The following is a 12,591-nucleotide window of genomic DNA, read 5'->3' on the forward strand; positions in this document are numbered from 1 at the left end:
GGGTTGTAGTAAGAGTTTTATGCATAGCAATCCATTGTGAAAGGCAGGTCCTGTAGCTAAAGCATTTGATTATACTAGTCCTTCATGATTTCTGAATAGTAATGCTGTGGGTGTTGGTTGACCTGGAAGGTTTATTGGTGGTAGAGAAAGGACCAGACATAATGGAAAAGTGCTCTTGGCACTTCTAGGAAGCTTCAGTAAAACAGCAACTGGGAAACAATTTCTCTTTTTTTCTTGGAGAGAGTAACTTAATGATCCTTGTTCCTTGGAAACACAAGACTTCTTTAAAAACCAAAACCAAACACAAACAAAAAACCCAAAAAACCCCAAACCTGAAACCAAGACAACTAAACAAAATAATACCTCAAAACTCCTGTCACTGATTGTCTGGCCTTTGCAAGGCATATGGAGCTGCAAGTGCTCAGTTGTTAAAACTCCAACTCATGCTGATGCCCAGTAGTTATAGTGGGGGAATGTTCAGTGCTAATTGGATGGGGAAAAGTAGGGTAGAGTTGTACTTTCTACTCCAAAAATATTTTTTCCTTGTATAATGGAACGCTATGTGCTACTGGATAGACTTGGTCACTTGCACAGCTCAGACAGGTTCTGCAGTATGGTGTTTCCTTGCACTGCCTCGAAAAGGTATGTAGATAAATGGGTTGTAAGTAATGTGTTCAGAGAGTGAGGACTTTGCAAGATCAAGAATTTTAATCTCTTTTAGGTTTGTTTTGGTAACTTGACAGCATGGGTGGCTTACTGTAATTTGAAAATGGAATGGTTAAATCATTATCATGTTGTCTTGGAGACTTTTTTTCTCAAGTTGTATTCATGCCCATTGTGGATTTGATGTGAAGAGTACAAGAAATTACATAGATGACATAGATGATTAAGTCTAGTATAGTATGTTTTTGTTTTAAGGTAGAAGAAATAGTAGTTATGTTTTAGTGTTACATATATATGTTTGTTACAATATTTATATATGTAAAATATAGGGGAAAAAAGCCAGAAAAAATTAATCTGAAAAAGTGAGTATTGTTCTGAAGGATTATTTGTAGCTGAGTGTAGAGTGGTTCTGAACTAGGAAGTGAGGCATTTTAAAAATGGCACTGTAGAATTTCTCTCGTATTTGACTTTGTCTCCTCCAACACTTAAATTCCATGTTTTGATGAAGGGTAAGTACCTGATCAAGTGCTCGTAACTGAGATGAATGATTGCCTGTTCGTGGTGCTGAAGTTTGTATAGATTGTAAATTCTCTGTTAGTTCATCTGATAATAAAGGTACTAGTGATGAAAGCGGAACTGTCAGCCTTTTGGGTCTGTGATAGCTCTTTTGTTTGGTACAGCTCTTTATCATAACAGAAACAACTTATTTCCTCCATGTTCTAAATATGCCTTTACTTTGTTATCTTTGAATTACTTTCTAACGCTGGCTTTTAGAAGACTACTTCCAGCTTTTTAGTCATGATCTGTGATATTCTGATGAAGTACTAAGATGAAAATTTTCTAACCTGCAGCACAGCCAAGTACAGTGTGGTGACATTTCTACCTCGATTCCTGTATGAGCAGATAAGAAAAGCTGCAAATGCATTCTTCCTCTTCATTGCCTTATTGCAGGTATTGTTTTATTGCTTTGTCTTGTTTAGAAATTAAAATAGTAAGGCAATATAAGTTATTTCAGTTATTATTCTTAACTGCAAATAAATTCTTAAACATATTTTAATAGTCTTATTAATTAGATATGTGTTAGATAATTGAAATTGGAAGACAATTTAGATACTCTTTTTGGAGTAGTTTGTGAAGTCAAGCTCCTTTTTTTCTTATGAAGGAAAAATAAGTATTGTCATAAAACATGGAACTATTGACCATAGTGAGAACAGAATGTGTGAATTCTTGTGAAACTACTTTTTAGATAGTTCGGGTTATCCCTGCTTCCATGTGCATTGCATCATTTGAATGCTTTTCTTGTGAAGAGAAGAGAAATAGAATAAAAGGCAGGCTACAGCAACTGTATCTTGTAGCGTTATGGTATCATTTCTTCAAACCTACTGAGACCTTAGGCTAGTTTACCCACTGAAATTGGGTGGTAGTCAGGAACAAATCAGAAAGCTCTGTGTTCTCTCTTCTGAGAGCTTTACAGAAAATTCTAATTTACTGGAAATTAATTTTAAATACAAATATAAAATGGGTATCTCTTTTCCCTCTGTTCACAGCAAATTCCAGATGTCTCTCCAACAGGAAGGTATACCACCTTGGTGCCATTGCTATTTATTTTAACAGTTGCTGGCATCAAAGAAATCATAGAAGACTACGTGAGTATGGTTATGGGGAAGACTGTGCTAATGTTTCAAAAAAAAAAAAAGGCTATAAAATGCCATAAAGCCATGCATCTCTGTAGTCTTGAGTCACTGCTTAACAGCAGCAAAAAATCCTTTTGACTTCCAAAGCTCTGAACTTGACTAGAATTTCTGTAGCCCACTGAGATAAATATTTTCATTACACATGATGAAAAAGAAAACAGTAGAAATCAGGATGCTTGTTTTTACCTCTTCAAACTTGCTTATTCATGCTTTTATTAGAAAGACACTGAGTGTGTGATGCTGGAGTCCTGACAAATATGTAGCCTTTTTAGATGGTCTGGAAAATGCGGGCAGGGAGGAAGCAAGCAACCTGAGCACAGAGCATCCTGTTTTGGGGAAAATCTGCACTAACATGCTTGGATACCATTTATCAGAAAAAGGTCTTTCTGCTTGCAAAGTACTGATGAATAAAATTATTTAGGTATCAGTCTAAACAACAGCACATAGAATGTGTAGTACAACTGCCATCTAAATATAGTGCTCCTTATTGTTCCTTTTTTCTTCCAAAAAACTGGTTTGAGACATACTTTTTTACCACTGATACAGGTTTGAGCCTGACTTCCAACGTGGGTACTCTCAGTTTGAAGTTACATTATACTGTTTTATAAGCCACGTAGACTCGGATGATCTGTGTGGCTTAAAAAAACCTCCGACAGCAAAAAAACAAAACCAAAAGCAAACCAATAACACAAATATAAAGGCAGAAATGACCCAATGTATCATCTTGCAGTTTGTCTTGTTTTACATCTAATGGTTTTGGAATTTGTAATGAAGTGTAATAAATGTTTTGTTTCCTTGCAGAAAAGGCATAAGGCAGACAGTGCAGTGAATAAAAAGAAAACAATAGGTAAGACTAAACACTCTTTAAATACTTAAAGTGCAAATACTTACTTTTGAACAATTCTGTTGTTTTAACAGTCCTGATAGTGGGAAATGCATGTCTTGTGGATTTGGTAGTTACCTGTATTTTAGGATATGTTAGGATTTTACTTTGCAGAATGTTTTATGCTGATCATTGTCTGACACTTAAGGGTGAGGCATTGGGGGGATTATTAGAATTTATAGATTCATGTAATGTCAAGGTTGTCCAAAGGTATATAATTCTCAGGTCCTCTGAGAAAATCAAGCAATTTTCTTCTCTGCCAGACTCCATCCTTCCCTTCCCCCCCCAAAAAAGCCAACAACCCCCTGAAACACTACAAGTTGATATCAAAAGAATTTTAAGTCATTTTTGTAAGTGCTGCTGTCCATAAAACATAAGAAGTCTGGGAATTTTGTAGCTTTGCTTTCCTGAAGTGTCACTGAAATAAATTTTAACACTGATATCTACTGAATGCCTGTGAGTATCCCTAATGTATTAACACTCATTGGTACTCTGTACCTGAAGACATCACTTTGATTTTCTTCATCTCCCTTAACCGAAAACCTGTACAGAAAATAGGTAGAACTTATCAATGGCCACCCTGTGATTGGCCCATGCCATAAGGCAGGTCCATGTTCCCACACTGGACAGCTTCTCTTCTGTTCCTTTGTGCAGATCTGCAGGTGAAACAGGAACACAGGGATTTGAACTCTGAGTAGAGCCCCTTCCTCCCAAACACATATACCTGAAGTATCAAAAAGATAGAGGAACACATGGGGAAGTGAACAACCTGCTAGCTCTATGCTTCAGATAGTCCTGCAAACATTATGCCTGTTACTCTAAGTGAATTTGGTGCTTGAAAATTTGGGTTGATCAAGTTTGTATCTTCATCAAAAAGCATTGCTTTACCAATTCTCCGAGGTAATTTCTCTAAGAGAGTCTCTACCAGATGTTTCAAGTGCTGTATACACTTGAAACTTGTTTCAAACACTGTATTTATTAGTCATTGCAAATGGGCAATTAAGTTCGTGTAGCGTAACAGACCTTGTTATAGGTAATAAGAAAGATGGTCCTTTCTAAGGTTACAGAGCCAGTTGTAATTCATTTGTAGCTAGAGAACACCTGATAACAAACACTTCAAGGGAAGTTTATCACAGTTACTGTGGAGAGACAACATTAAAGAAAACAAAGTATTCTATTGGACCTAAGTTGAACTAAGCACTTGAAAAATTACTTTAGTTCAGGTTTCATTTTTTACATTTGAATACTCAAATTTTCCATCTGATACTTAAAACCATATCCTTGTGCTTCTTAAGAGGAAGGCTAAACAGCTCATCCTTGAAACGTGTATTATCAGAATGAAAAGCTAATTTAGGTTCAGAGTGGGATTAAGATGAATTAAATTTAGGTTCTCTGTGTGCCTTTAGGTTCCTCTTATAACCGAGTGATATCTAATTGATGCATTCGGTATAGAGAGCAGTTGAGCTCACTGAGAAGTAGACACCTGCTCTCTACTTGGCTGTGTCCTGAGCTCCACTGCCTGTAAAGGCCAGTTGCTTATTTCAGCAGCATTTATGTAGGATTTTCATTTATCTTCATGTTTGCTTTTTTAGAGCAGTGGTGTATCTTCAAAAGGCCTTTGCTGTATTAAATTTACCATGGAAAACATTGGTTTGCTTTGCAGAGTGGCTTTGGTATGTAGGAATTAAATTTGCTTCGGAGCAAACTAAACTGAAAGTTCTGCTCTAGGTGAGCACTGTAAGTTTCCATTAGGAGATGGAGCCTGTTAGGCTCTGAGCCAGTGTTTCATATCTTTGGTGGCTTCACGTGTTTGTATATGGAGATGACGTTGAATTGAACCAGACTAGTTGTAATCCATATGAAGCCTCTGAGCAGCACATTGCATAGATGTAGAGGGCTCAGTAATAACTGTTCTGATGTATTGGTCCTCCCATTGTCAAATAACAGAACTAAGTAATGAGCATTTAATGCTGTATGGGGTGCACTTAAATAGTAGACACACACAGGGCTAACAAACTGTGGCACAAGTCTGATGGGAGATGCTTGCCCTTCAGGAGCCGCACTTGAAATGGCCCTACATGTCTAGGTGTGAGTGACAGCTTTAAGTCCTAGATTTGGAACACCAGTACACTGGGTTTTAGTCTTAGAACGTCTTAGATAGAAGGTTTATATTGAAACTCTTTTTGAGTTGGAACAGTCTTTTTAGGTACTTGTCCTTCATTATTTTAACCAGGTACCTTTTGACAATGAATAATTTATCAATTTTATCCTGTAAGTATTCTAGAGCAGACCTGTCCTTTTCTGTCCTTTGGAGTTAAGCACAATAGAAGGTGCAAAATTGCAACCCAAAAATTTCAATGTGAACTTCAACAGCTGGGATTTTCCTTCTGCTGAATTTGGTCATTTGTTTTCAGCAGGGCTTTAAGCCTGCTTGGCATTTAAGACTCAGCCTTACATGGGCAATTGGTAATGGTAGTGAAGGTGGATGTGTCAGAGTCAAAATACTATGAATAAAATGCCAGGAATAAGATGAGAAGCGAAAATTCTGTGGTAAGTCATTCACAGATGCTTCCTAATACTTGTTGACAGTGGGCAGTAATGCCCTTTGTTTGAAGGAAGGTGACTTCCCACAAGAAACAATGCTGCCCATCTGCAGGTTAGTGTGAAATAATGCCAAGAAGAAATCAGGCCGCCAATTGTTGTCTAGCAGGGGATAAAAATTATATAAATATGAAGGGTAGATTCTTCCTCGTTCTTGGATTCATGTGTTTACAACTGTAGACAAAAGTATTGTCTCAGCTTCTGAAAAGTACAGCTCTGATCTGTATGTTAGTTCCTGTTCTGGTCAGTGTTTGCTACTGCTGATATAGTTGTTTTGAAATTTGTCTGAATTGTGGCCATTTATTCTATAATGTAACTTTAAACTTTCTTTCCAGTTCTAAGAAATGGGATGTGGCAGAACATTATGTGGAAAGAGGTAAATAAAACCTGGGGATGGGAGGGAATAAAAGTAGCTATTGAAGAATTACTCTTGCCAAAATGAATTCGAAGGCTTAGAATTAATGCGCAGGATGTGAGAGTTCTCTGTCTCTTGGGATGGGGCTGGTGGGAGGGATCCCTTCTGTTGTAGTAGTCAAAATCACCCTGAGCAAGTCACCTGAGTACCCATCTTTAAAACCTAATACTATGTTACAGTCAAATGCTAATGAACCATTGTGGTTTTGCTTGTGTAGTTAATATGTAAACTGTAGAGAGTATTTTGTTTGTAGTCAACATCTAGAAGAGTAACTTTCACTGCAATACTGTACCTCTCCTGCGAGTCTAAAAGTCTTACTTTGCTGCCTGTGCTAAAAGGTTCCCAGGTTTTGAGACTAATTAGTAAGCTGCTTGTTCAAATAAGGAACACAAGCCCTGCTGCTACTGAGGCACTTGGGACTCATGTTCTGTGAAGCCCTCTGCAAGGATCTGGTGAGCTTTGTCTCTAGGACTTGGAAGTTGCTGAAATGCCTTAGGATATATCGATCTAATTGTGGCTCTTAATGCCTTTTAAAGGATAAAATTAGCCCTCTTAGCTAACAGTTGAGGAGAACATGCCCCCTGTTAAAACCTCTGGGAAATGACATCAGTCTCAAGACACCTAAAAGCATTCTTGCTGAAGTGTTAGGCTGTAGTAGAAACTAAAGATTGCCAGGGTTTGTGGTGGCTTGTGTTGGTTGCTATTCATGCTGTTCCATGTCCTATTTTTGTAGAAAAGATGGTAAATTGATCTTAAAGCTAAGCCTGGAATCTGTTTTTTTTTTTTTTAATAGCATTGTGCACTTCCTGAATTGACCTGTGACTGTATCTGCATATTGTCCAGGCCTGCATTTATTGTTAGGGAATAACAGTTCTGTGCTAACCACTTTGATCACTTTAAGGCAGACTTCTGATTTTTTTTTTTTTTTTTTGTGCTGAAATTGATAGGAAATTTATTTTCAGTGGGATCACAGTAAAACTAATGAATCTGCTTGTTCAAATGTGCCATCTGTTTCAATTTGTAAAAATTCATGTCTTAGAAGTATTTTAAGCCCATTTCAGACTTGCAGCAGTGCATTGGCACCAAGCAGCCTGATGCTCATCAGGCAAACCTGTTTTACTGTTTTGAGAGTGCTACTTGATTCTTTTTAGAATGAAAGTCCCATGCATGTGACTAATTAAAGGTGGTGTAAAGTCTTGGACCTTCAGTATTCTAGAGTTCTGAACTCTGCATATCTCATGTAACTATGTCAGGGAAGAACTGGGTTATGTTATATATCTGTAGAGATGATACTACTTGCTCGTGGCTAGTTCAAGCAGTGTATCTATGGAGAATTAAGGGAAAATGATAGTGAGGATTGGGTGGGAAAGCAATATAGAGTATGAGTAGAAGAAACTCTTGATACTTGAGGTGAAGTTTAAAGATGGCTTTTTTTTTTTCCCTAGTGACAAAGTTTTCAGTATGTTAAATAAGACTAAAGAAAAACCCTTAAATTTGGATAATGGCAGAATTAAAGAAAAAACTAAGTTTTATTAAATATAAGCCACAGAAGTTAACAATTGCAGTGAAAAGTACTCTGACTTTCAGAAGCACTGTCTCTAGCTGTTCTATGCATGATGCTGTTCTTCTGACTGGGTGAAAGAAAATAACAAACTAACATTCCAGACAAGCAAACTGTTTGTTTTTCTTTTCCATGCTACTGTACTCCTGACCACAGGTAGCAGTAGGCGATATTGTGAAGGTCACCAATGGGCAACATCTTCCAGCAGACATGATCATTATATCTACCAGGTATCCAGAATGGGTGTGGAAATGATGTGTCTGATGAACTGAGGTGCAGAGGACTTAAGTCTCTGTATTTGCTATTAATAAAACCAGACATCAGATGGCACTAATTCTACTCCACATCTAAAATGAAATTTCAACAATGTCAAAACACTGCTTTACTAGGCAATGATTCATGTATCATTGTAGATAGGCTCTTCAAAAAGAAGGCTTCTTCAAGACTTCGCTTTGTGCATTACAGGTACATAATACTATGTATTGATGAGTTTGTTGGAAGACTGAAGGTCCTTTACACAAGCTTCATGCAGTCAGTGGCTCTATGGCCTTCTGAGAATCCCTCCACTTAATTAAGGAAGCTTAAGTTTCCTTCCAGTTAATTCCAGAGTGTTCAGTATATTTTCCTTCCTCCCAGGAATGCTTTCTCTTTAAATTATAAGTCTAAAAGGCTAGTGTTGTTGGCATCAAATAACAAAATAGCTTTTTGACTTGTTTACCACTTGTCTTGGATACAATGCACATATGGCTAATCTCTGACATGGCAGCAAATAGTAGCCTGTTGAGTCCTGCTTGGTTTAGTTTGAAGTACGGGACCACTTTTCATTCAAATATGCTGACAAATGAAGCTTGGTCTTAGAATATCCTGAATTGGAAGGCACCCACAAGAATCATAGAAATCCAAGTCCTGGGTAGGGCACACCAAGAATCACACCATGTACCTGAGAGCATTGTTCAAATGCTTCTTGAACTCTGTCAGGGCTGGTGCTGTGGCCACTTCCCTGGGAAGCCTGTTCCAGTGTCCAGTCACCCTCTTCAGGGGGTGAAGAATGTTTCTGTAATAGCTAACCTAAATCTTCCCTGACACAGATTCATGCTTTTACCTTGGGTCCTGTCATTGGGCACCAGGAAGGAGAGATCAGTGCCTGCCCCTCTACTTCCTCTTGTGGGGAAGTTGTAGACCACGGTGAGGTCTCCCTTCAATCTTTTCCTCTCCAGGCTGAGCAAGCCAAGTGTCCTCAACTGCTCCTCATACAGCTTCCCCTCAAGGCCCTTCACCATCTTTGTTGCCCTCCTTTGAACACTCTCTAATATCTTTATATCTTTCTTATCTTGTGGCGTCCTAAACTGCATACAGGATTTGAGGTGTGGCTTCACCAGTGCAGAGCAGAACTGGACAATCACCTCCTTTTTACTGGCTGGTGATGCTTTACCTGGTTCCCCCTCCAAGGCGCAGTTGGCCCTCACAGCTGCCAGGGCACTGCTGACTCATGGTTAACTTGTTATTGATCAGGACTCCGGGGTCCCTTTCCATGGCACTGCTTGCCAGTGTCTCATTCCCCAGTCTGTACACATATCCAGGGTTACTCTGTCCCAGGTGTAGAGTCTGGCACTTACCTTAGTTAAACTTCATACGGTTGGTGGTTTCCTAGGCCCCTAATTTGTCTAGGTCTCTTAGTTCCTAAAAGCATTTGAGCGGTGCTTGGCTTCTGATCTGGATTCTGTATTGTGTAGAACAACTTCAAGCCAAATCAAGACCATAGTCTGCTTAGACAGATGAAGTTTAAGCATAAGACAATATCACACAATATTGTGACGGTAATAGCAGACAGTAGCACAGTGCCTGTTCTTAAACATGTTTCTAATAGATAAGTCTTATGACACCTTGCTATTCTCCATAATTTTCTCCTGTCTGTGTGCTTTTCAACAGTGACTGTAGGTTGCTCTAGTCTGTAGCTTACAGTTCTCTTACCTAACCCAACTTTTAGAGGAATTTGTTTTTCAAGCTTCTCTATTTTCTGCTCCATTCTTGTCTATACTGTTTCTGAGAGGTTTCATTTTTTTCAAAGCTATATGTAGAAGCTCAGTCTTAAATTGTCACATGATGAAGGATAGAGACATCTTCATTCCATGGTACACAGTATTGTATTTTTTTAAAACAGACACCAAACTTCAAATAAGCAGTTGTCAACCTTAATATGCAGTGAAGCTAAACTTTGACATCAGTAATTTTCTGTTTCAGCAATGAGGAATATTCTACTGAAGAACTTCTCTAATACGTTACACTAAAAAACTCCTCTGATATATTTCATGTGTGGGTCAGCTTTTTGTTCTACATTAGTCTGCTGTTCTGTTCCGCTAACCTGCTGTCATTAATAACCACATAATAATTAAAGAATTTAACCCAAGGCATGTTAATTTGGGAGAAGCTTTGCTTGATACAAATAGCAATTTCTATGGCAATGCTGCTTTACGATTGGTATTATTCTCATGATTCCTTTAAATGACAGTACTAAGTGTCCTCAGTTCACCAGAAAGCTCTGCATGCTCTGAAGGATTTGAATCTTGTGCTTGTGTGTTGATCTTCTGTGTCTGAGATGATTGTCAGAGGTGAAACAAACAACTATTTTTATCTTGACTCTTTTTCCACATAGGAAAAAAGGTGACATCAAATGAATTTTATGTAAAGAATAAATTTACATGAAGGAAAAAACCATTTTAATCCAGATGCAACTTTGTATGGAAACAATTCCACATTTCTGTAGAAGTGAGAGGAACTGTATTGCAAAAGATCTACCTCCTGACCTAAGCACGTCAGTTGTAGTAGATAAGGTGTTTGGCAGAGGTAAAATTGGAATCAAACTGGACTTCATCAGTGTCTTTCTTGGGTTCAGGTTCGGGTTGCTCGTATAGGAGGAGAAAAAGAACAGACTCTAACCGTACTTTTTTAAAAGAAAAATATGGAGAGAATAATCTAGTTTCTTACTGTGTTACAAATGTACCTATCCATTTCTTAATTATTTTTGTCTTAAGGAACCTTTATTACTGACTCTTCTGCTGATTGAGTAGTTTTGCTGTTAAAGCAGTTTGTTGCTTTGGAAGAAAACTAGTAATGTATCAAGAATATGGGAAGTGATATGCTGAAGAAGCACTTGTTTGAATCCAGATGGGAAACTGATATTCCCTAGCAGCCTGAGAAGACAACTGGCAGAAAAATAGTTTTGGTGGTTCCATAAAAAATTTTTAAATCTTGAGTGGTATGTCAGGAAAAGAACTGGTAGAAGTACTCTTCCTTATCAAAGGTGCTACTCATGCAGAGCCCCTTCATGTTAGATGTAGATAAGAGCTTATCTAATGGAAAATTCAGCTCTTCGAGGAATATTTGTGCTGCTATCGCTAAGGGCAGAAACATCTTTGGAAGATGGAGATCACAGCCCTCAATCTTAATCTCAATGAACCTTTTTCTGATGCTCAAAAAAAAGCTGTTTTAGCACTGACTTCAGATGAACCTCCATAAGTCCCTCAACTTTAAGGTGACCTTGCAGACATGGTCTTTTGTGTGTTCAACTCGCAGACAGAATTCAATAGCAGAGAGCATTACCCTCTTCATCCCAATATATCCCTTTTATAGTGTTCGATACTTGGTATTTTGTCCATGGTTCTTGCAATCTGAAACGATTTTATGGATTGCATTTCAAAATAATCCACTTCAGGCATCTAAGTTTATCATGACTTGTTAAATTCTTACTAACCCTCTGATTTAGACTTGTCTTTCTCTGTACTTTGGTGTATTACCCTGTTCCTATCCAAAGACATCTCTGTTAAATATGTACTTTCAACTGACTCTTTCATGGTTGGATACCACCAATATGGTTTTCTGTCTTCTGCAGTGTATTGGAAAAGTCTCTTGTGAACTATATTAGTACAAAAGCAATATACAAAAAGTACTGAGATTTAATATTGAAAATTTTATGCTCCTTCCAGTGAACCACAAGCCATGTGCTATATTGAAACAGCTAACCTCGATGGGGAGACGAATCTTAAAATACGACAGGTAAAACAAATTGAATTTTATATTTGATTTTTTTTCATTTAGGTATTTAATATTAGCTATGAAGCAGCATCTACCTTAGCTGACAACAATACAAGTACTTTTTTTTTTTTTTAAAAAGGGATCTCTTTTCAGGTGGCTGTAAGCTGCCTTTTCAACAGATACAAACCCAAGCAACAGTGCATCATATACAAGTGTACAGAAACTAATCTGGAGCAAGTATTTTAAGCCCTCAAAGACAAGCAGACCTCTGCTATGTTTTACCAAAGGTCCAGTAAGTGGGATTTAAGTCCTGTACATAAAAAAGAATATCAGCAGTGCTTGTGATGAGAGGTGCAGTTTCTTCTGTCACAAGTGGCGTTCTAGGAGCATTATGCAGAGGCAGAAGCTGAGAAGGATCTTTTATATGCATAAGTTAATTTATCTCTTTGCAGTAAGTAGTGGAATGTATTTGGATCTTTTTAATTTGATTATAATCAACACTGTTGATTATAGTGTTTAGAAATAGTTAAGAATCTTCCTTTTTTCATTAAAAAAATTAGATTCGGATTTTGAAACATAGATTATTTGTTTTTAAAAATCTGTATATTTGCTATCTCTTCCCTGCATTTGTAGAAATGTGATTTACTGTTGCGGTTCTACCTAAAAGGTCAGGTCTTGAGTTTCTGTAAGATCTTACTTGCTTCAGGACACATGGTTAAAATACAAAACTATGGCCTTGCTC

At 37.7% G+C, this 12,591-nt stretch overlaps 1 protein-coding gene across 6 annotated transcripts in view; it reads left to right on the forward strand.

Annotated features, from left to right (window-relative positions):
- Positions 1-12,591, forward strand: part of ATP8A2 (ATPase phospholipid transporting 8A2) — a 318,328-nt gene that overhangs the window by 42,608 nt on the left and 263,129 nt on the right. For all 6 annotated transcript variants that reach the window (XM_027652089.1, XM_027652079.1, XM_027652098.1 and 3 more), the window contains 6 exons: positions 1,515-1,614; positions 2,211-2,309; positions 3,159-3,204; positions 6,177-6,217; positions 7,974-8,047; positions 11,801-11,870. In XM_027652089.1, the coding sequence (XP_027507890.1) occupies positions 1,515-1,614; positions 2,211-2,309; positions 3,159-3,204; positions 6,177-6,217; positions 7,974-8,047; positions 11,801-11,870 (430 nt within the window). The remainder of the gene's footprint in view (positions 1-1,514; positions 1,615-2,210; positions 2,310-3,158; positions 3,205-6,176; positions 6,218-7,973; positions 8,048-11,800; positions 11,871-12,591) is intronic.

This window comes from Corapipo altera, unplaced genomic scaffold (genome assembly GCF_003945725.1).
Source record: "Corapipo altera isolate COAL_440 unplaced genomic scaffold, ASM394572v1 0, whole genome shotgun sequence".
In the NCBI taxonomy this organism is placed as follows: domain Eukaryota; kingdom Metazoa; phylum Chordata; class Aves; order Passeriformes; family Pipridae; genus Corapipo; species Corapipo altera.